The sequence below is a fragment of the Petaurus breviceps genome, unplaced genomic scaffold (genome assembly GCF_028583685.1).
Source record: "Petaurus breviceps papuanus isolate PSGF00001 unplaced genomic scaffold, PetGlider_PUasm1.0 91041, whole genome shotgun sequence".
NCBI classification, from domain to species: Eukaryota; Metazoa; Chordata; class Mammalia; order Diprotodontia; family Petauridae; genus Petaurus; species Petaurus breviceps.
Window position 1 is genome coordinate 39,237,573 of NW_027187400.1, and position 20,015 is coordinate 39,257,587.

At 47.9% G+C, this 20,015-nt stretch overlaps 1 protein-coding gene across 1 annotated transcript; it reads left to right on the top strand.

Moving 5' to 3' along the window:
• Positions 1-414: 414 nt before the first annotated feature.
• On the top strand, positions 415-18,463 carry TNFRSF18 (TNF receptor superfamily member 18). The gene is made up of 6 exons (XM_069079282.1): positions 415-740; positions 2,908-3,039; positions 8,783-8,870; positions 9,586-9,695; positions 10,662-10,793; positions 11,106-18,463. Exons 1-6 carry the CDS (start codon positions 563-565, stop codon positions 11,216-11,218), a joined length of 753 nt encoding a protein of 250 aa, XP_068935383.1. The 5' UTR covers positions 415-562; the 3' UTR covers positions 11,219-18,463.
• Positions 18,464-20,015: the final 1,552 nt, after the last annotated feature.

Sequence of the window (20,015 nt, forward strand, 5' to 3'; positions counted from 1 at the left end):
CCAGTAACAGGAAGGACGTGGCAGAGTAGGTGAGGGCTTCGCCACATGGGGTCCCCAGCACCCAGCCCAAGGCCTTGAACATCATAATAGGTGCTTATACAGAAATATAGGGCGCGTTTCACCTGCCCTCAGTGGGAGAGCACTTAGTGAAAGCTTGAGGACCTGCTCCAGAGCCTGGCTGCGTTCGGGCTCCCGGCCTCAGCTCTGTGGTGTGGCTATGTGTGTGTTTGTGTGTGAGTGTGCGCGCGCGTGTGTTGAAAAGGAGGAGCCACGTCTAATCCACGTGGAACAACATAGTTTACACGGAGTTTTGCTCAGAAAACACGGGCAGAGCGACACTTGCTTACTTACTCTAGGATCCTAAGTCTCCTGCCGCACTGCTGACGGTGTGCCTCCCTCCCCAGTCCCCGGGTCGCCTCAGTCCCGCCCCTCCCGCCCCCCTGCTCAGCCCAGACCCGGTCCAGAGGGGGTGGGGCCAGAAGAGGGCGGGCCCCTGACTTCTCAAATACCCCACGAGTCGGTGGTGCCCCTCGCGCGGGCTGTCAGGCAGGCGTGGATCGCCATGGGAGCTGGAGTGGCTTGGATTGTGGGTGCTTGGTGGGGTGTCTTCCTGCTCTGCCGGCGGGGCCAGGGTGAGGACCAGGTCCCGGGGCTGGATCCCTCCATGCCCGTCCGCTGCGCGCCAGGACAATTCCTGCACCAGGACAACGCCTTACGCTGCTGTAGCCGGTGCAGCCAGAGTAAGAGAGGAAGGTGACGGGAGGGGGAGGGAAAGAGAGACCCCGGGCCAGGGACTCTGAGGCTGACCCGGTGTGCCTCACCCTCACACGAAAATAAGGCGGGCCTCGGGCCAGGGACAGTGTCGCTCGATACTGAGGGTCAGGAGGGACGTATCTCCTTTTTAGAGATTCGGAGGACAGAAAGGGGTCGAGGAGGGCTGAGGAGAAAACTGCAGTAGGCTTCTTATCCCCGTTCTCCTCGGCCCCTGCCCCCTTACCTTCCCAGTTCCAATTATTGACCTTTCTCCTTGGTCACACTCCAGATACATTCCAATACCCCGGGGTCCAATTCTTCGCTCACAGCCCTAGACCTGGACTTCAGTGTGTTGCCCCTTGTGCTGGAGCAGGAGCTGGTAGTAGAATGTCACCCTCTGGAAGGCGGGGACTGTTTTCATTCTTGGCTTCATTTCCCTGACACTCTACTTGGTGCCTGACATGTATGCAGTAGGTGCCTAATATATGCTCGTTGAGTTGAATTGTCAGGGCAATGTGGGTCTGCCTCTTTTTTCAGGAAGCCTTTCCTGAGCATCAGAGTCAGGGGTGCACTGCCCTTGATCAAGGCTTGGGCTGGAGGTCTCCTGGACTGCTCACTGGCCCCAGCTGCATTAGATATCACCAGGCTGGGTGTGGCAGTGCCCTAAGGGGGGGGGGGTCACTCTGACTGTGGGAGGGTGGTGGCATTTACCCAGGCTGTGGGTTGTGTGGGTGGAAGCCATTCCTTTGCTCAGGGGGAAAGATGGCTGGTGGGTGGATGGGTGGGTGGTAAAGTGAGGTTGGGGGATGATTTTTACTTTACCATATAAGGAATGTGTGTGTGTGTGTGTGTGTGTCTGTTGTGCTGGCAGAGGGAAGAAGTCTAGACATGGCATTTCATTAGGGTAGGTAAACTCACCATAGATCATCAGCTCAGTTCTAAATTAGTGTTTTAGAGCATTTCGTGGGGGCATCAAGAGGTGAATGACTTGCCCAGGGTCACACAGGTCACTTTAAGATGTGTCAGAGATGAGATTGAACCTAAGACCTCCTGACTCCAAATCTCTGCCTCTCTCCACTGTTCCAACTGGCCTGTAAGGATCTCCTGGGTTGGAAATGAAGAAATTGAGCCTGGACGAGAAATGAGAGCTGCATTCATATATTTGAAAGATTATCACATAGAGGAGGGATTAAGCTTATTCAGCCTGGCCTCTGAGGACAGAACCAGGAACAGTGGGGGAAAGGGGGCCAGAGAAGAGAGTTGCACAGGGTCCGATTTAAACCTAATGCTGTAGAAAGCTGTCTAGATGGATGATGAGCTGCCTGGAGAGGTAAGAGATGCTAGAGCCCTCCCCTTGAAGGTTATCTTTTATCTTCTCTGCATGTGTGTTGTAGGCACCTTTTTATTTCCCATATGTTTTCTTCCCCTCCCCCCCCGAATATAAGCTTCTTGAGGGCAGGGACTTTGTGCCCCCCTTGGAATATAAGCTTCTTGAGGGCAGGGGCTATTGGTTTTTTTTTGTTGTTGTTGTTGCTGCTGTTTTTGCTTTTTGGAGGGCAATTGGGGTTGGACTTGCCCAAGGTCATATGGCTAGTTTTTGTGTTGTGTGTGAGGCCGGATTTGAACTCAGGTCCTCCTGACTCCAGGGCTGGTGCTGTATTCACTGTGCCACCTAGCCTCCCTACAGGGGCTATTGTTAACCCCCTTTAGAATGTAAGCCTCTTCAGGGAGGGGGCAATCTTCCCCCTTCCCCTAGAATGCGAGCTTCTTGAGGGCAAGGGCTATTGTTGCCGCCCCCCCTTAGTATGTAAGCTTCTTGAGGGAAGGGGCTATCTTCCCCTCTCTTAGAATGTAAGCAGTCAGGGCGATGAGATTGTTGAAGGGGTTCCTGGTTAGGTTCAGGTTAGACTGATGGTCTCTGAGGTCCCTCCATGAAAGGCAACATGCTTGAGCAGACAGGGTTAGATCTGAAGTCAAGAAGACCTCCTTTCACTTTTTCCTTCTAAGCCTCAGTTTCCCCATCTCTAAAACGAGAGGTTTGGGCTTTGAGTCTGCCTCAGATCACAGCTGTCTCCAAGGAGTCTGCTCCCCTGAGTCTAAGAAGGCCTGCCCCCGGAGCTGCTCCCTAATCAATGCTCGTGCTTTTGTTCCCAGGTACCTGGCCGTGCTCACCTGACCAGCTGAGGAACTGTACCTGTGCCACACCTGGAGAGTTATGTGGGGATCCAGACTGTAAAAGCTGCAAGAAACACCCGTGCTCCCCTGGCCAACGGGTCCTTATCTTAGGTGAGCATGAGAGCACGGTCATGCCCCTCCGGAGGAGCCAGTGCTGGCCAGATCTGTGCTCTGCTTCCCATTTTCTGCTTTGTGGCTTCTGCTTATGGGACCAGCAGCCTCTGCCCACTGCCATGCTCGGGGGCTCAGGGGATGCTGGGGCTGGGCTAGAGGTGAAGGGCAAAACTTGGAAAGATGCCTGCTAAGAATGCATACCCAAGCCAGTTGAATTCAAATGGTCTTTGAACATGTAGGAAGCACCTGCTGTATACTGGCACTATGCCAAGTGCTAGGGACACAAAGACAAAAGTGAAACCCTCAAGGAGTTTACATATGAGCAATTATTAAGCACCTACTGTGGGGAAAGCTGGTCATATGGAGCCTTTATAATCTGACTCCAAACAGCCTTTCCAGCTATGTGTTTAATTATGCTCCCTCCCAGACAAACCAGTTTAACTCTCCCATCCCAGAGCTCAACTCTCCATCCCCTAGGTCTATGAATCTGCCCGTGCTACCCTCCATTGAGGAGATAGTGTAATACAACAGAAAGGGTCAGAGGGCCAGGGTTCAAATTCTGCCTCTGACTTATTGCCTTGGGCAAGTAACCCCACACTCCCATGCCTCTGTTTCCCCTTTGGTAAAATGAGGGAGTTGGACTAGGGGGTTTCTCCTGTGTGATCCTTGAACTACACTTTTTCCTCTTTTCTACCTCTCAAGCTCAGCCCAGGTGAAACCACCTTTTCTTGGAAGTTCTTCTAGATTCCCCAACCTCCCCATCATCACCCTCCTCTTCTTCTTCTTCAGATTACCTTCCCTATACTTAGGAGCATAGACGTAGACACTTAGGGTTATAGATTCTTCAGCTTAGAGCTGGAAGGGTCCTTAGATTAAATTTTACAGACATTTGTTAAGCTCCTACTGTGTGAAAGGCCCCACGCAAACAATGCCTGACTTTACAGTGCTCAGATTCTACTGAGGTGTGTGTGTATGTGTGTTTAACTACAGTTTGAGGAACAAAAAGACAGAACAACTAGGGGGTCTGGCTAAGATTTCCAACAGGAAGGAGACCCTGATATGAATGGATTTAAGATGTGGAAGTGAAGTGACCGTATGTAATCCAGGCACGAGGGACAGCCTTTGCAAAGGTGTGGTGGTAGGAAATGGAATTCTGAGTTCAGGGAACAGCAAATGGACCGATTTGTCTGGAACCTAGAGAGCGTAAGGCTTTTTAGTTCTACCCCTTAATTTGACATATGAGGAAAATGAGGCCAGAGACTTGCTAGGGCTATGCAGCCAGTAAGTGGCAAAGCCAAGATTTGAACTTGGGCCCTTTGAAGCGAGTCCCTTGCTTTACCCATAAGCCATCAGTCTGGCTGGGTTTTCTGTCTCCAGTGGAGGCTAAGAGGAATGAGGACCAAGGAGTAGGTGGCCAGACTCCTGACTCTTAAGTTCAGTGCTTTCTCTTTCCAATATAACACACTATGCTATCCACTTTGTCTCCCCTCGAAGGACAGGAACATCTTGGGGCACTTCATACATAGCTGCTGACTTGGAGGCATTAGGATGGACCCTGGGGATGCGAAGATGGAAGACCAGCCCAGGCGCTGGCCTCGAGAAGCTGACAATCTAATGGGGGGTGGGGGTGGGAGGGGGAAGCATGGGATGTGTGCACAGTATTTATATGTGGGAGGATAAGGTAAAGAAGATCCATCACTTTTTTCTGAGGGTGGGAAGAGGGATCTAGGAAGACCTCCCGGAAGAAGTGGCAGCTGAGTTCAGATTTAAAGGAGTGACCAAGGAGAGGGGAGAAAAAAGGCTGTTTCAGCTTGGGAGGATGCTGAGAGTAAAAGTATGGGGATGGAGGAAGGCTTGAAGGACAGGGAATGGGAGCGGTCCAGAAGGACTAGAGTTTGGACTAGGTAAGGAGGAGGAGTGTGATTAGGTTTGGTGATTTGGTTGAAGACAGATTGTGGAGGCCTTGAAGGCCGAGATCAGGTAGTTATGTGTTATTTGCAAGGCAGTGAGGAGCCCCTAAAGGATTGGGAGATGAACAGACATATAATTAGAACTGGGGGTCGAGAGAGTTCTGTGGACAGCAGCACAGAAGCTGGGCTGGGCTGGGGCAACACCAGAGGTAGGAAGACCATCCCGGGGGGACCAAGGAGAAGCAGCTGGAGAGGTGGGGAGAGGTGTGGCCTCACAGCTGTCTCATCAGCTCCAATGAACTCATGGGGCATATCTCTGCATATGGCTCCTACGTCAGCCAGTCTGAATACACTGCATCACGGATTCTCTACATTCGAATGCACTCTAGCAACCTAGTCTCATATTCCTTAAACACTGAATATCAATACTTTCTAATATTTTAGAGTACTTTCTGTATATTATATAGTGATTCTTCTAATATTCCATATCAACATTTTCTATTAGAATATAATATTCTATTCATCTTTTAAAATAGTCCATATACTATAGTCTATATATGCCAATATCCTATATCAATCTATTGATAATCTATATCCTATATTCTATGTATTCTAATATTGTATATATGCTAATATTTGACGTCATATATTATATTTATTTTAATGTTATACATAAATCTATCCTAATATTCTATAATATATCCCATATGTCCTAATATTGCATATAATCCATTCAAATAGTCTTTATCACATAGTCTATATGTTCTAACATTCTATAGCAATCTATTCTAATAATTTACATTCTAATATTCTATATCAAGGTATTCTAATAGTCTACATCATATATTTTATATATTCTAGTAATTTACATAATAAGCTTATTCTAATATCTTATATTCTATACCAATCTATTCTAATAGCTTACATTCTAACATTCTATATCAAGCTATTTTAATAGTCTGCATCATATATTTTATATATTCTAATAATTTATATCAGCTTATTCTAATATCTTATATTCTTTATGAATCTATTTTAAAATCTTACATTATAATATTCTATATCAAGCTATTCTAATAGTCTACACCATATATTTTATGTATCCTAATAATCTATATTAATCTATTCTAACATCTTGTATTCTAATACACTGTATCAAGCTATTCTAATTGTCTGTATGATATATATGTTCTAATAATTGATAATAATCTATTCTAATAGTCTACATATCATGCATTTTAGTATTTTATGTTGATCTATTCTAGTATCCTATACATTCTAATATTCCATATCAGTCTGTTCTCATCTCTCTTCTGAGTCCCATGGGATTCTCCATCATTACTCAGCCACATTGCTTTGTTTCCTTTCTGTCCTTGCATCCCCAGTGCCTGGCACACGACTCTTAATAGCTTACTAAACTCAGTTATCAAGCTCAATGTGGCCAAAGTAGAACTCATGATATTTTGCTTTGAATCCATTCCTCCTCCAGGTCCCTTCTTTCGTTGTCTGGCACATAGTAACTGGGCTCATTAAATGCTCACTGACTGACTGAGTGGTGGCCCCACCTCCTTTCAGCCCCCTGCTTTCACACCCTTGAAGCCATTCCTCCTTACTCCTCTCCCTCGTTCAGCCTTCTGCCACTGAACTCAGCACCCGTTGTTTCCATCCCCTGCCTTTTGCCCACATGGCCTCTTCCCTTGTCCTTGTCCTCACCTCCTCTCTCCTAGACTATGGAAATACCTCCCTAATCGCCACACTTTGGTAATTTCCCTCACCGCCCCATCTCCTACACAGCTGCCAAATGAATATTTCTAAGATGCAGACCCAACCATGTCACTTCTCTATTCAAAAGTCTTCCATGGAGATTCCTCCCTCTGTCATTTTCATCCTTCCATAATTTGGCTTCCATCTCCTTTTTCTATTGCATTATTTCCTTTCACACAGTCTTTGTTTCAGTCACAGTAGCTATTCTCGCAAATCATTGTGTCATCTCTTACCTCTGGGCCTTGGCATTAGCTGTGCCCGATCATCTGAAATGCATTCTTTCCTCGTCTCTATCTCTTAGAATCCCTAGTTTCCACATCAAGATCCAACTCAAATGCCCCCTCCTATGGGGACCTCCCTTCTCAATCCTCTTTCTCTCCTGATAATATTTTTTATTCATTTATCTGTACATGGTGATTCTCCCGAGTAAAATGGAAGTTCCTTGAGGGCAGGGACTGGTTGGCTTTGTATCTCTAGCACCTAGCACAGGGCCTGGTATGGAATAAGTACTTAATAAACGTGTATTAAATTGAGTTGTGGGATGGATGGGAAGGAATCAATCAGAGGTGAATAAAAGCAATGCTGAATCCTGCAATGGTGAAGGCTTGGGTGAAGGCAGACAGCATCAACTTGCAGTTGACACTGTAGTATTATGATATTCTCCAGGGGCCCTCAACTACTTAGGAGTAAAAGCCAGGCAGAAACAATCCATCAATAAGCATTTATTAAGCACCTACTGTATACTAGCACTGTGCTAGGGGGCCAAAGATACAAGGGCAAAAGCCAAAACAGTTCCAGGCATTAAGGAGTTTACATGGTATCTGGAGAGACACCATATAAAAAAGTAGAGAAGAAACCCCAAATATATACAAAGTAAATTCAGTACAATGTGGGATTTTTTTTGAGGTGAGGGAGGACATGTGGAGAAAGAGATGGGATAAGCCATTAGCAGCTAGGGGGATCAGAAGGGCCTCTGCTGGTGTGTGAGCTGAGCTAACCTTTGAAGGAGGTTAGACAGTCTAAGAGGCAGAGATGAGGAAGGAGTCCCCTCTAGGCATGGGGGACAGCCAGTGCAAAGATGGGAGATGAGACTAAACCAAGTAAACCAGTTTGACTGGAACGTAGACTGTGAGGAGTTGTGCATCACAAGCTTGGAAAGCTGGGTGGGAGTCAGACTGTTTGGGGCCTTAAATACACAACAGAAACTTTCTGCTTTGTCCTCGAAGTATGGGGAGTTACTGACATTTTGTGGCTGGGGAGTGACTCAGCCAGACCTGACCTTTGGCAGCCCAGTGGAGGCTGGATGGGAGAGAAGAGAGGCTAGAGGCCAGGATCACAGTAGAAGGCTGGCCCAGCAGGCCAGGCCAGAGGGGGAGGGGCAGCTCAGAGATCATGGACACTGCTTCAGGCAGTACCAAGAGCCTGCTTGTGTGGGCAGATGGCAAGGTGGCCATGGCTGGGGCAGCACAACCAGACGTGTGTTTGTCTATAGGTATAAAGATAGACAAGGGACAGCTAGGTGGTGCAGTGAATCAAGCACCGGCCCTGGAGTCAGGAGGATCTGAGTTCAAATCCAGCCTCAGACACTTCTAGCTATATAACCTTGGGCAAGTCACTTAACCCCAATTGTCCTGCCTTCCCCCCTCCAAAAAAATAAAAAAGACAAAAAAAGAATAGATGAATGAATAAATTAGATAGATAGGGAGATAGAGATATGCACATATATATAAACACACATTAACATACACGTGTACACACATGAACACGTGCACATGTATGCAAACATAGGTACACAGCCTCAGTATGTAGGCACACATTTATAGTCACACACGCATATTCCCACACACCTCTGCACATGCACACATACATACTGTAATGTCCTCTATACCCCGGCTGCCATGCCCCACTTTTCCCGTGGTGCTCATGGCCATAAAGGCACATCTTCTCTTCCCTTGAATAGACTTCCCTGGACAAAGGGCCATTTCCCCTCCTCCAGAGGTTCTGACCCCCCATCTCTCCCTGCTCTGCCATCCTCCCCATCCTTCTCTCCCTTGTTCTGTCCCCAGGGAAGTTTGTTTTCGGCTTTGAATGCAAGGACTGTGAAGTTGGAACCTACTCGGACGGTGTTGATGGCAAATGTCTGCCCTGGACTGAGTGAGTCGGGGTGAGAGATGGTGGCACTGGGAGCTGTGATGGCCCAGGGCTGTCCAGACCAGGCTTAGTGCCTGCTGGAGAAAAGTTGAGGGTGACTGGCTTACGCAAGTGCCCTCTGGAAGTCAGCAAGCATTTATTAAATGCCTATTATGTGCCAGGCTGCTGTGCTAGGTACTGAGGAGACAAAAAAGACGGTCCCTGCCCTCAGGAAGCGCCCAGTCTGATGGAGGAGATGCTTACCCACTTGACCTGTCTAGCCTGGGCCAGGGTTGCTAGGGGACTGGAAACTAGGGACTTTCTGGCTCTTGCCCCAGCCTCTCTTGTACAGGCACCCAAAAAGGAATTTGGGCTCCAGTAGGCCCCAGCTCAGAGCCCTAGCAGCCCCTGCCCAACTTGGGGGCCACAGAGGCCGAGGAAACCCTAGGGGAGGAGGTGGGGAGTCCCCCAACTAAGAGCAGAGCCAGGGTTTCCAGGAGTGGGGTGGCTGTGGGTTTAACCCCCCAACACCTACTCAGTCTCTTCCCCTTGTAACTGAACGCATGTTATGATGGGTGGGAACTGGGGCAGAGAGGGTCCAGCCCATGGCTGAGGCTGAGGGGACGCCCTGTACCTTTGTAGAGAACAAAGCTTCCCTGTGGAAATGGGGCCCCCAAGCTGGTGTCACCGAGGCCATGGTCTAAACAAACTCATCTGTCTCTTTGTGTTTGAGTTACAGCTGTGGCAGGGAGGGATTTCTCACTGTCCGTCCAGGGAACAGAACCCATAACGTGCTGTGTGGCATGGCTCTGATTCCAGGACCAGGATTAGGACCAGGATCAGGACCAGGTATTCTTCCCTCTCCTCCCTTCCCCCTCCTCCACCCCCGAAGCCCACATAAGGACTGCAGCCTCTCTGGTCTCACCCATGGCCTGACCTGTGGCCCCCTGCGTTTGAGCAATTCAATCTGACTAGCATTTTTAAAGCACCTACTATGTGCCAGACAATTGCTTTGGGCTTTGAAGACACAAAGAAAGTGAAATGGGCCCCGCCCTCAAGGAGCTCACATTCTTCTGGGGCTGGGGGCCAGGATAGGACTGAAGGAGATACAGCTGCTTATGGAGAAGTAAATCTGAAGTCATTTCTGAAGGGTGCCCATTGCCTTGGGGAGGCATGGAGGGCTTTCTGTTGGAGACGGCACCCGAGCTGTTTGATGAAAGAAGCTGAGTATTCTGGGGGCAGAGTGAGGAGGGTGAGTGTTCTGGGCGTGGGAGACCATCAGGGCCCAAGGTACTGAGGCAGGAGAAGGAGCTTGGTGGAGGGCACAAGGCTAGCAAGCCAGTGAGCCTGGAATAGAGAGAGCCCAGAAGGAATCCCATGAGAGGCAGGTAGGGAGCCAGTTTGGAGAGGGCTTTCAGTGTCAGGCTGAGAGAGGATGGGTTTTATCCTAAGATGATAGGGAGATTTTTAAAAATAGGAGAATGACATGTTCAGAGCTAGCAACATTATTGGTGTAATAAAGAGCTGGCCTCAGGGCCAAGGAGGTCTGGGTTCAAGTCCAGCCAATGATGCACACTGGCTTCGAGATCTTGGGCCAATTGTTTAACTTCTCAGTGACTCTGAGTTGCAGCGGTGTTGACCTGCACTAGTAGAGGCCGTTTCCTCACCTGGGAGTTCCCTAAATCAGTGAAGTCTCAAGTTCAGTCCTTATGCCTAATGTGGGTACAAGGGAGGGTTGGTGTACATCTTTGGGTGGCTCTGTTGCTCCCCTTTTGCACCCAAACTTGGAGAGTCTCATGAGCCCTGTTCCTCCAGGCCTCTCCAATTCCTTTACCATCCCCGTGGCCATCCTAACAACCTTAGCGACGATTACCTTCATGCTTGTCATTACCCAGCTGGCCCTCTACATCTGGTGGGTGAAAAAGGAGCCCTCCACCAAGGACAAAGGTCAGTACTACTGGAGATGGGAAGGAGGTGATGGTGGTGCCTCAACCGTCCCCCAAACTGCCAGGGGAGGGATATCGCCCTTCAGCCAAGTCCGTCCCCAGTTGGAGGAAGCCCCAGAAGCCAGTGCCTCCCCCATCCCACTCAGAAAACCCAACAGCCTAGAATTTGAGTGACCCTTCTAGGCTTCTTGCTTCCACTGTGATCTTGATCTACCTGACCTCCAGGAGTAAAAGTGCCTCCCCCCAGTTCATCCCCAGTCAGGGCAAGCCTCCCAGCAGTGACCCCAGAGCTCACCTTTCCTCCTCTCTCCAGAGTCAATCTTGCAACAAGGATTTGAAGATATCGTCAACTGCCCTTTCCCAGAGGAGGAGTGGGGGGAGAAAACAGCAGAGGACAAGATCCAGATGGGTCATCCATGGGTATAAAGGCTGACTCCTGAGCCTGCCACAGTGTGGAGTATTGAAGGGGATACTCCAGAGACACAGGTAAAGAGGCCAGCTTCCTGCTTCTTGGACCCCTCTTCCCTCCTACCTGACGCTGCAACTTGTTCTGGCTGAGGACAGGGTCAGCGCACCCCAAGTAAAAGCCCTTAGAATGTGAAGTGGTTGAAAGGCCTTGGACCAGCCAGGTGGAAACCGAGCTTCTACCCCAGATCTGGGCCCAAGCATGGAGCTTCACAGAGGCAGCATCAGGATTGGGGAGACTGGTGTGGCAACACCCCAGTTCAGACCCTGGCACTGAAGACTAGGAGGAGGAAGAGGGAGGGGAGAGCCAGCCCTGTGGCAACTTGGACTGTGAATATATCAACTTCCCAGAGTGGATGTGGGCAGGACCCCAGGGAGCTGGACTCCGGACATGATATTTCTTCTTCCACATCTGGACCTTTGCCTGGGCTGTGCCCCCATACTTGGAATGCACTTCCACCTTTAATAATCCCTTTTATTTTTGTTGTTTTTAGTCAATTACTAATGTCCAAATCTTCATGATCCCATGGGGAAGGGAGTTTCTTGGCAAAGATACTGGAATGATTTGCCATTTCCTTCTCCAGCTCTTTTTACAGTTGAGGAAACTGAGGCAAACAGGGTTAAATGACTTGCCCCAGGTCACACATCTACTAAGTGTCTGAGGTCAGATTTGAACTCAGGTCCTCCTGACTCCAGGGTGGCCACCTAATTTCCTTCAAAGCACAGAGGACCAGACCGTGGGATTGAGGAGGAGGCTATCTGGGCCTTATATCAAGAGACTGAATGATCTCCAGCCCCAGTCCTTCATCTTTTTGTTGGCCTTAGCATGTAGCTGAGTCAAATTCCACTTGCCTGAGGAGCAGTTGAATTTGGAGTATTCGTGGACTTGTGGCTAGGCAGCTAAGTAGGATAGTCCCAAAGATCTGAGTTCAAATCCTACCTCTGACACATGCATTGTGTGATCTTGGGTAAGTCATCTCACCCTTCTCCGACTTAGTTTTCCCATCTGTAAAATGCAGGTAACAATAGCACCGACCTCCAGGGCTTATTGTGATGATTGAATGAGATATGTATGTACAAAGATGTCTCTTATCAGCAGCGTCCAGTCGCAATGTTTAGCTTCTCCTTTGTCAGTTTCAGCAGCACAAGCTTCCCTCCTGGTGAGGGAAATCCCTCCCCCGGGGCTGGTCCTTTCCTTTTTTCTGCAATGCGGCAGACTTCCCTTTGGCAAGGACGAAGAGCCCCCGAACCCCTCCCCTAGCCGTCCTCCCCTCCTCTGAGATCCTTTTTCTTCTCTTAGAATTATAACCATTCGTAGAATACCTGGCAATTTGTACGTTCTCGTCCTGAACTCTTAGCCCTGGTACTGTGGGGTTGACTTTTGTCCCTTTCCTCCATTGGGCCCAATTTCCTCAGTGTAGAGGGCTCCCAGGTGAGGAAATTCCCTCCAACTCTGCCTCTCACAATCAGGTTACACAAAAGAGATGCGTCGGGGGTAAGACTTGAACCCTAATCTTCTTGTCCCCAAGGCTGGGCTATTGTCCCCTGTGTCCCCTGTCCCCTGTGGGAATGGTGACTGCATTTTATAGGTGAGGAGCCCAAGTCTCAGCAAGGAAGGGGAAGGTACCTAGTGAGTGTCGGAAAGTGGCTTTCGAACACAGATCTTGCCCGACTTGAAGCCCTGAACTCTTCCCGCGACTTGCTATGATCTCTTTTCTGTCCTTCTTTGCTCCATTGAAAATCTTTCCTTTTTCCAGGCCCTCGCTGCTGGGGTGATGGGGGCCTCCATGGAACCTTCCCTGTCATCAGTCAGCCAGGCTCAGGCAGGGTCTCGGAGCCCCCAGGGAGCTGACACTTAGTAGTTGTTTCTGCCTCTCTGACATCTCTCAGGCGTCTCCCTCCCTCCGTTCATGAGGACATGCCTCTGGTTCAGACCCTCACTACCTTTCACTGGGGCTACCTCGATGGCCCATAGGTCCATCAAAACCAGCAGGTCCAAAGCATCTTGTCTTTATTGCTTCAAGTCTCAAGGAAGGCAGTTTGGGAGAGTAGGAAGAATGCTGGTTCTGGAGCCAAAAGCTCAGCTTCAAATTCCGACTGTTCTATTTACAACCTGTGTGGCCCTGGATTAGTCACTTCTCTGGGCCTCAGTCAAATGGGCTAGCCAATGGAGTTAGAGTGCCTAGGGTTGAATATCACTTCTGCTTCTTACTACCTCTGTTGCCATGAGCCAGCTACTTGGACCCTCTGGGCCTCAGTTTCCCCATCTATAAAATGAGGGGATTGGACTAGATGGTTTCTATGGGCCTTTCTAGCCCTAAGTCTATGATCTTACGTCCCTTCTTCAGTCCATCCTCACCACAGTTGCCAAACGGATTTTCCTAAAGCCCAGGTCTGGCTGTGCCACTCACTCTCCTGGTCAGTAAACTTCAAGGATTTCCAGTTGTTATTAGGATCATAGATCAATCACTCTTTTTGGCTTTTAAAGGCCCCATGACATCCCTTCTTCTCATGCTGTATGATCAGGTCAAATCAGCCCTTCTGCTCTTCCTCCCACATGACACCTCATCTCCTCTCTCCAGGTGTTTGCACTGACGGTACTCCATGCCTGGAGTGCACTCCCTCCTCCTCCTCCTCTCTGCCTCTTCTATCCATTTCTTTTAAAACTCTACTCAAGCACCACCTGGTGCAGGAATACCCTCCTGATCCCTTCAGTTCCCAGTGCCCCTTTCCCCGTCCAAAGGATTTTGTATTTATTTTGTTTATATTTCTAGGTGTATTTTTTGTCTCCCAGATAGAACAGAACTTCCTTGAGGGCAAGGGTGAATTGATTTTTGTACTTGTATCCCTAGCACTAAAGACAGTATAAATAATAAGTGCTTGTTATCTGACTGACTGATTAATCTCTCTCTGGCGCTTGCCATGTTCTCTGCCTTATTGTGTGATAGAGTAGAATTTTGCCTCTATCACTGTGTGTGATCTTGAGCTATTTGCTTTTCCCTGGGTCTCAGTTTCCCCCACTGTGGGTAAAGTTAAGGGCGTGGACCCAGTGTTGGTCTTTGAGATTCCTTCCATCCGGGGGCCTCCCAGAACCTTGGTCCAGGCTCTGTGGCCTCATTTTTCTCTCGGTAGCTCATGGGATGGGAAGGGAATACAGACTCCCTGAGAAACCATCCCCTGGAGCCCAGGACCCAAATCCTGCCTTGACATCCCTCTACTCTAGGCTCTGTGTTTTCCTCCAAGGGACCCAAGGGGCCCATGGCACCATCCTGTAGAATTTGAAGCAAAGCTTGGGGGAATGAATGTATGATATCACCAGGGAGGGGTGGAATTGAAGTGGGTGGCAAGGGCAGGTGGAGGTGGCAGCAAGCAGGGACTTGCCTGAAGAGGGCAGGGATTTGTTTTCCACGTCCCTGTTTATATCTCTGCAGGCCTGGGAGGAGGGTGGAGGGTTGGGGAAGGGGCTGGTGTGCAGTAAGGAGTCTCCTAATTGAGGGAGAGACAATTTCTGTCTTTAGGGAACTCTCAGGTTGAAGGAGGGGTAGATAAGACCTCTGCCCACAAGGAATTCCTCATTAGAGGTGGGAGATGGGGCTTTGCCCTCAGGGATCTCTTATTTTGGGTCAGAAAGCTCTACATCTGAGGGGGAGATCCATAGGGTAGAGATCCCATAGGAGATCCATGGGGAAAGCATAGACCCAGGGCATAGGGACCTCCACCTAATGAAGAAGACTCTCCTGGTGGAGGTGGGGAGGGTCACTGTGATGAGCAGGGAAGTCCCTGGTCTGGGGGACACTCCCTGTCAGGGGGGATCCCTTTGATAGGGGCTCTCCTTTCCGGCCCAGAACCTTAGTATGGGCAGGACCTGGCCTTGGGTGGGGCCACTGTGGCTGAAGTGAAGGGCTAAGGGTAGGGATCCACGGGTGGTACCCGGGGACTTTTTAAATGCCAGCAATGATTTCTCTCGAACCTTACCTTGACACCAGACAGGGTTTCAAGTCTCCAAGCCCCTGAGATAGGGTAGTGGGAGGGGGCTGGCCGCAGGAGGTGAGCGGAAGCGGCTTGTGGTTGCTTTCAATGTGCTGACGCCAGGAGCAAGGCCCCGGGGGGGCCCCCCCTTTCCTTCCCCAGACGAGCTGTGGTCAGCGCCAGCCTCCTGATGAGACACCTGGGAATTTTGCTGTTAACTCATGTAGGGCGTGGGTGTGGTGAAGTTTCCAGGAAGTCTGGTGGAACCCAGAAATGGTCATTTGGGGGCAGGAAAGCTGGGGACCCTCATCACCCACTCTTGGAACTCACAGAGAATCCTTGGCTGGGCAAAGAGATCAGCTCAGGAAATCCCCCCTAGCTTGCCATTGAGGTGAAGCGGTGAGGTTAGGGAGGCAAGGAAGCCAGGTTGGATGAGCGTCTATCTTCACCGTTGCCCAGCGTGTGAAAAATAAATGTTTTTTATAACTTAAATAAAGAGAAACTGACAGGAGCCTGAGTCAGCATAGGTGAGTGGAAGGCCTTTGGGGGACTGCTTTAATTGAGTAGCTAAGACTGGCTTGATGGGATCCATCCATCCATCCATCCATTAACAATCCATTAAGGTGCCTACTGTGTACCAAGCACTATGCTAGGAGATGAGGAGACAAAACTAGAAATGAAAAGGTTTCCGTCCGTAAGGTGCTCACATCCTCTCAGGGGAGAGGACATGCAGGATATTAACCAATGAATACATAAAGATTATAAGGAGAGAAATCAGGAGAGGCCCCTTGGGAAACTGCCCTTGAAATGAGCTCTGAAGAGGCAGAGACAAGGAGGGGCCGCCCACTGGGCATGGGGGCTGGAACAGGAGAAAAGGCACTTTGACTGGATCGCAGAGTTGGAAGAGAGTAACACAGAATGAAGGACCATAAACATCCAACTTGGTATATGACCCTAAAGGCAGTAAGGAGCCACAAGGGTTTATTGAGCTGGGGTGTGACGTGATCTGACTTGCACTTTGGGAGTTTGGGGAGGCTGCTTTGCACAGGGGAGAGATAAGGGCTAGGGAGACCAATGAGAAGGCTGATATAATAGGCCAGGTAGGAGATGAGGAAGGTCTGGACTAGGGGAGTGACTGTTGGAATGGAGGGGAGGAAATTATGAATGATGTAGAAGGAGAGTTTTGTCAGCCTGTTGGAAATGGGAAGTGAGGGATGATGATTCTGAGGTTGTGGATGAGGAGGATGGTGGTGTCACTGACAGAGACAGGGAAGTTTAGAAGAGAGTGGGAGTTTGAGAGAAAGATACTGAGTTCCTTTTTTCTGTTTTGTTTTTGGAGGCAATCAGGGTTAAGTGACTTGTCCAGGGTCACACAGTTAGTAAGTGTCTGAGGTCAAATTTGAACTCAGTTCCTCCTGACTCCAGGGTCGGTGCTGTATTGACCATGCCACCTAGCTACTCCTTCGCTTTTTAAAAAAAAAAAATGTGTTGAATTTGAGATGTCTTCAAGACATCCAGTTTGCTATATCCAATAAGCAGTTGGAAATGTGGAACTGAAACCCAGGAGAGACATTAGGGCAGGATATGGAGAGCAGAGAATCATCTTCATTGATCATTGAATACATGGGATCTGGTGACATCATCAAGAAAAACAATACAGCAGGAGAAAAGAAGAGGGTCCAGAATAAAGCCTTGGGGGGGCACCCAGCATAATAAGGAAGTCATGAGAAATAGTGATGGGGAATGAGAAGGCACTGACACATAGGTGGGGGGAGGGAGAAGACTATCCCGGGTCAGAGGATGCAAAGAGGTCAGCAAGGAGAAGAGTGAGAAAAGGACATTGGATTTGACAGTGAAGAGATCAGCAGTAACCTTGGAGAGAGCAGTTTTAGTTTGGAGAAATGCCATGGATTTCATGAGAATATTATACTTTAATTTACATTGAATCCATCAATTCTCTCTCTGGAGGTGGATGGCATTTTCCATTATGATCCCTTTAGAATTGACTTAGATCATTATATGATCAGGGTAGCTAAATCTTTCACAGTTGATCATTGTTACAATATTACTGTTACTATGTACAGTGTTCTCCTAGTTCTGCTTACTTTACTTTGCATCAGTTCATGTTAAATCTTCCCAGGTTTTTCTGAAACCATCCTGTTCATCATTTCTTATAGCACAAGTGTTCCATCATTACCAGATACCACAACTTGTTCAGTCATTTCCTCAATGATTGGCATCCCCTCAATTTCCAATTTTTTTGCCACTACAAAAAGAGCTGCTATCAATATCTTTGTACAAATAAGTCCTTTTTTATTTTCTTTGATCTTTTTGAGATACAGACTTAGCAGGGATATTGCTGAATCAAAAGGTATATAGACTTTTATAGCCCTTTGGGCATAGTTCTAAATTGCTCTCTAGAATGGTTGGGCCAGCTCACAACTCCACCAACAATGCATCAGTGTCCTTATTTTTCCACATCTTCCAACTGAGGGTTTTCTGAGGATAAGGGAGATTTGGACATTTGTGGGCAGTAGAGAAGGAGCCAGTACGAAGGAAGAGAATTGAGATTATTAATACATTACATCAGGGCAAATGTTTATGAAGCCATAACTGGAAGTTTTTTTTTCACCCGGGGCAAAAACAATTGAGGGAGTACGATGGTGATGGCCTAGAAGAAAGACATGGGTATCATTGGTCATGCCAGGAGAAGGGGCTGAGGAGGAAATTAATCTGGGGCAAAGGACCTCACAGCTACGGGACCATGTGGGTGGGAGTTACTCCATGCCACAACTTAGAAGGTTGGCAGAAGACCACAAAGTGGATAGTGGTCATAGAGGAAAGGAAGTACTCCCCAACCACACAGGAGAGTCCAGAGGCAAAGCTCTATGGTCCCCTTGTTTACAGTGCTTGCTACATGCGAATGTTGTTTCTAATGTTTTGAAACCTCTAATGTCACTATGGCAGCATCAGTGAGTGCAACAAGCCTGTTGCAGAATTTGAGAATTTGGGAGGGTGCTCAGTAGTCAGCTAGTCCTACCTGTACACGAAGAGACCCTCATTTTAGATGTCTAACCTGTTTTGTATTTAGTATGTATCTTTAGATTTCCAAGTCACCTCCCCCATCTGAGACTGGTGTATTTCTGTCTTTCTATTGCCACAATGTCTGGCAAATAGTAGGCGCTTAATAAATACTTGTTGATGGATGAACTTATTAAAAATCAAATAATAATGATAGACCCATGTTTTTCTCTTTCTGAGGATATGGAAATATGTTTATAGCTTTAATTCAATGCTGAGAAATTTGGTTTAAAAAAAAATTTGGACAGAAAATGCTTACCAAAGAATGTGATCTAGTACAGCAAAAAGGCAGCTAGGAGGCACTGCAGAGGATAGAGTGCTGGCCCTGGAAGCAGGAGGACCTGAGTTCAAATTTGACCTCACACACTTACTAGCTGTGTGACCCTGGGCAAGTCACTTCACCTTGTTGGCTTCAGTTTCCTCATCTGCAAAATGAACTGGAGAAGGAAATGGCAAAGCACTCCAGTATATTTGCCAAAAAAACCCCAATGGAGTCACAAAGAGTTGTATAGAACTACTTGATGAAAAAAAAAAGTACAACAAAGGTAATGCAATCCCTGAATTGGAAGATGACTTTTGCTTATAAAACATCAAAACCTTGGCACCTCTCTTGTAGTCATCTTCATCATAGATTGAAATTTGGAGGAAAAGAATCTATTTGGACATCAAGATTCCCAGAGACTTTAGGTTCTGAATTATCACTATTAGCACTATTTATGTCCCTTCTTGAGTAGGTCAGATGGAGGTTGGACTGAATGACCGCTGAAAACCCTTCCAACTCTCACCTTCTCTGACTCTGTTATTTGATGATCTCAGTGAAGAAGAAAGCAGGATAGTGGGGGCACAATGTCAACAAAAGGAAGGGGATGTTATGAAAAAAATCTTCCATATTTAAGTATACACACATAGACAGCCAAAAAAGGTTGAGGACATGACCAGTTAAGTTAGAATGCAAATAAATTGCATCTGTAAGGAGCTTTGTAGCTTTGACCGGCTGTTTCATATTTGGAGTTATTGTATTAAGTAGGTACTAAGATATACTAAGACTTTATCCGAGAATACAGAATCTGAATTGTTGACAAATATTGAACAGGTAGCTCTTTCCCACGTCTGGGCTTATTAAAAATTTGGTCCTCCTCAGATGGGGGCTCCCTGAGGACATGTCATAAGCAAGACCATATCAAAAAACCTCTAAAAACGCCCAATCACGTGACATCTTCTAACAATACCCTTGGATAGAGTTCTTTCCTAGGAACCCCTCCTCACTGCTCTGCAGCCATGTCTTTGTCTCTTCCTGAGACAGTCTCTCCCCATAGTAGCTTCCTTTTTTGTTCAAAATCCAAAAATAAAGTGACTAGGGGTAAGCTTAGATTGTAAGCTCTTTGAGAGAAGAGATTGTCTTTTGGCTCCTTTGTATCCCCAGAATTTAGCACAGTGCCTGGCACATAATAGGCATTTAATAAATGTTGACTGATTGATTGAATTATCAAATATCCTTCCTTCCTCCCTTCCTCTTTTCCTTCCTTTCTGCCTCCCTCCCTTCCTTCCTCCCTGCTTTCCTCTTTCTCTCCCTTCCTTCCTCTTTTCCTCCTTCCCTTCCTTCTTCCTCTTTCTCTTCCCCTTCCTTTCTCCCTCTCTTCCTTCCTTCCTTGCTTCCTTCTTTCCTTCCTTCCTTCCTTCCTTCCTTCCTTCCTTCCTTCCTTCCTTC

What these genes read in the sequence shown, in the direction of transcription:
- TNFRSF18 (XM_069079282.1), top strand. Translation starts at nt 563, where the DNA reads ATGGGAGCTGGAGTGGCTTGGATTGTGGGTGCTTGGTGGGGTGTCTTC. An exon ending in CTGTAGCCGGTGCAGCCAGA is followed by an intron (nt 741 to 2,907) that starts GTAAGAGAGGAA and finishes TTTTGTTCCCAG; the next exon opens with GTACCTGGCCGTGCTCACCT. An exon ending in CCAACGGGTCCTTATCTTAG is followed by an intron (nt 3,040 to 8,782) that starts GTGAGCATGAGA and finishes TTCTGTCCCCAG; the next exon opens with GGAAGTTTGTTTTCGGCTTT.